The sequence below is a fragment of the Cyprinodon variegatus genome, unplaced genomic scaffold (genome assembly GCF_000732505.1).
Source record: "Cyprinodon variegatus isolate N-32 unplaced genomic scaffold, C_variegatus-1.0 Scaffold24, whole genome shotgun sequence".
Taxonomy (NCBI): Eukaryota; Metazoa; Chordata; class Actinopteri; order Cyprinodontiformes; family Cyprinodontidae; genus Cyprinodon; species Cyprinodon variegatus.
Genome location: NW_015150477.1, coordinates 1,861,585 through 1,863,107, shown reverse-complemented (window position 1 = coordinate 1,863,107; position 1,523 = coordinate 1,861,585). Strand labels below are relative to the sequence as shown.

The following is a 1,523-nucleotide window of genomic DNA, read 5'->3' as shown; positions in this document are numbered from 1 at the left end:
TGGGGTTCTGGGTCATCAGTTGGGTCTAACCAGGAGAACTGGATCAGCTTCTTTCAGGGAGGAGATGTTCAGACCGGCGCTCACCGTAACCCGGGACGTCTCCTTTTACTCATTAGTCTTCAGTGGAGATCATGGTCCATTCAGTGACGGCAGAGCCCAGATCACCATGCCTCCTCTGCTGTGCCTCACTGGCAGCTCTGATGATGCAGAACGTTCAGAGGAGACCTTCTACAGCGAGGGTCAGAGAAGAGCTGAAGATAAAGGATCAGAACACTCAAAATTTCCCACAATGCACCTTGAAAAGTAATTATCATCCATGGTCACTAGACCAGCAGATCTATCCCATGATGCTTTGCAAGAGCTCTCCTCACAAAGCATCATGGGATGCGGTGACTAATAACAAAGATGGCGCAGTAACTGGAAGGAGGCGGAGTTACGTGACCAACGCGGTGAAAAGTCGTGATCGTCCGTCCGAACCAAGCAGGAGGAGAACAGCATGAAGCTCTGACCTTTGACCTCTGTGCTCTCAGGTGTCCAGCAGTGACCTGCAGGAGCGGAGGCCTCCACCCAAACGAAGACGAGTTCTCAACCCGGCGGCGATCGTCCCGGTCCCGGTTTACTCCAGCAAGGTGCAGCAGCTCCTGGTTCTGGTTCTGGTCTCTGAGAGCGGCTCTGATGGTCGTTTGTCCTTCCAGGTCAGCAGCGGTCTGCGGCTGAAGCCCACGGCGGCGCTGCTCTGCGGCTCGGAGCGTTCAGGTGAGGTTCTATGACCCGGCAGGTTTCTGGCAGCAGTAGGCTCCGCCCCTCTGATCTAAGCAGCTTGTTGTTTCTGCCTCCAACCAGACGATGGTGCTAAAGAGAGCCTGCGGTCAGAATTCTCCTCAGCAGCGCCGCCCGTTGAGCTCCTGGACTCTGAGGACGAAGCAGAACCTCTGCACCAATCGCAGCGTTCAGAGAGACTAGCGTAAGTTGGGCCAGCTCGTGGACCCTCAGAACCAGAACCAGAATCAGGGTCTGTAATGGTCTTGTTCAGTTCCAGAAGAAGTCCTCGCTGTCCGTCTCCTCCCCCCCCTCAGAGCCCGGTCCAAAAACAGTCCGTTCAGACCCGGAGGAAGATCAGGTGAGTCCGGCCCAGAGAGTCCAGGTCCTGCCTGGTTCTGTTCTGACCCGCGCTTCTCTTCCACAGTGAGATCGACAGGAAGCTCCGCGCCATCAGCTCCACCCTGTCGCCAAGACCTCAGCACAGGAAAACCAGACGATCCGGGACCGACAGTGACGACGGCGATGATGTCATCATGCTGAGCCCCGGGCCCAGTTCTGACCCGCTTCGTGAGATCCCGTTGAAAATCCGCTACAGAACAGATGTCCACAAAGTTCTGGTGCTGCCGGTAAGTTGGACCTGAGAGGCTCCGCCTTCTCTCATGCTGATCAGAACCAGAACCAGAAAAGGTCCAAAGTAACCTGGTTTAGGACCAGTCTGGACCTGTCTGTGACCGTCGTCCTGAGGGGGGCACCTTGGTGCT

General features: G+C 56.1%; 1 protein-coding gene across 1 annotated transcript in view; it reads left to right on the top strand.

Annotated features, from left to right (window-relative positions):
* The window catches only part of nfatc2ip (nuclear factor of activated T-cells, cytoplasmic, calcineurin-dependent 2 interacting protein), a 4,592-nt gene that overhangs the window by 1,382 nt on the left and 1,687 nt on the right, over nucleotides 1–1,523 (top strand). Inside the window, exons 2-6 of the mRNA XM_015393602.1 lie at nucleotides 531–629; nucleotides 696–756; nucleotides 844–964; nucleotides 1,034–1,120; nucleotides 1,187–1,388. Of these exons, the coding sequence (XP_015249088.1) occupies nucleotides 531–629; nucleotides 696–756; nucleotides 844–964; nucleotides 1,034–1,120; nucleotides 1,187–1,388 (570 nt within the window). The remainder of the gene's footprint in view (nucleotides 1–530; nucleotides 630–695; nucleotides 757–843; nucleotides 965–1,033; nucleotides 1,121–1,186; nucleotides 1,389–1,523) is intronic.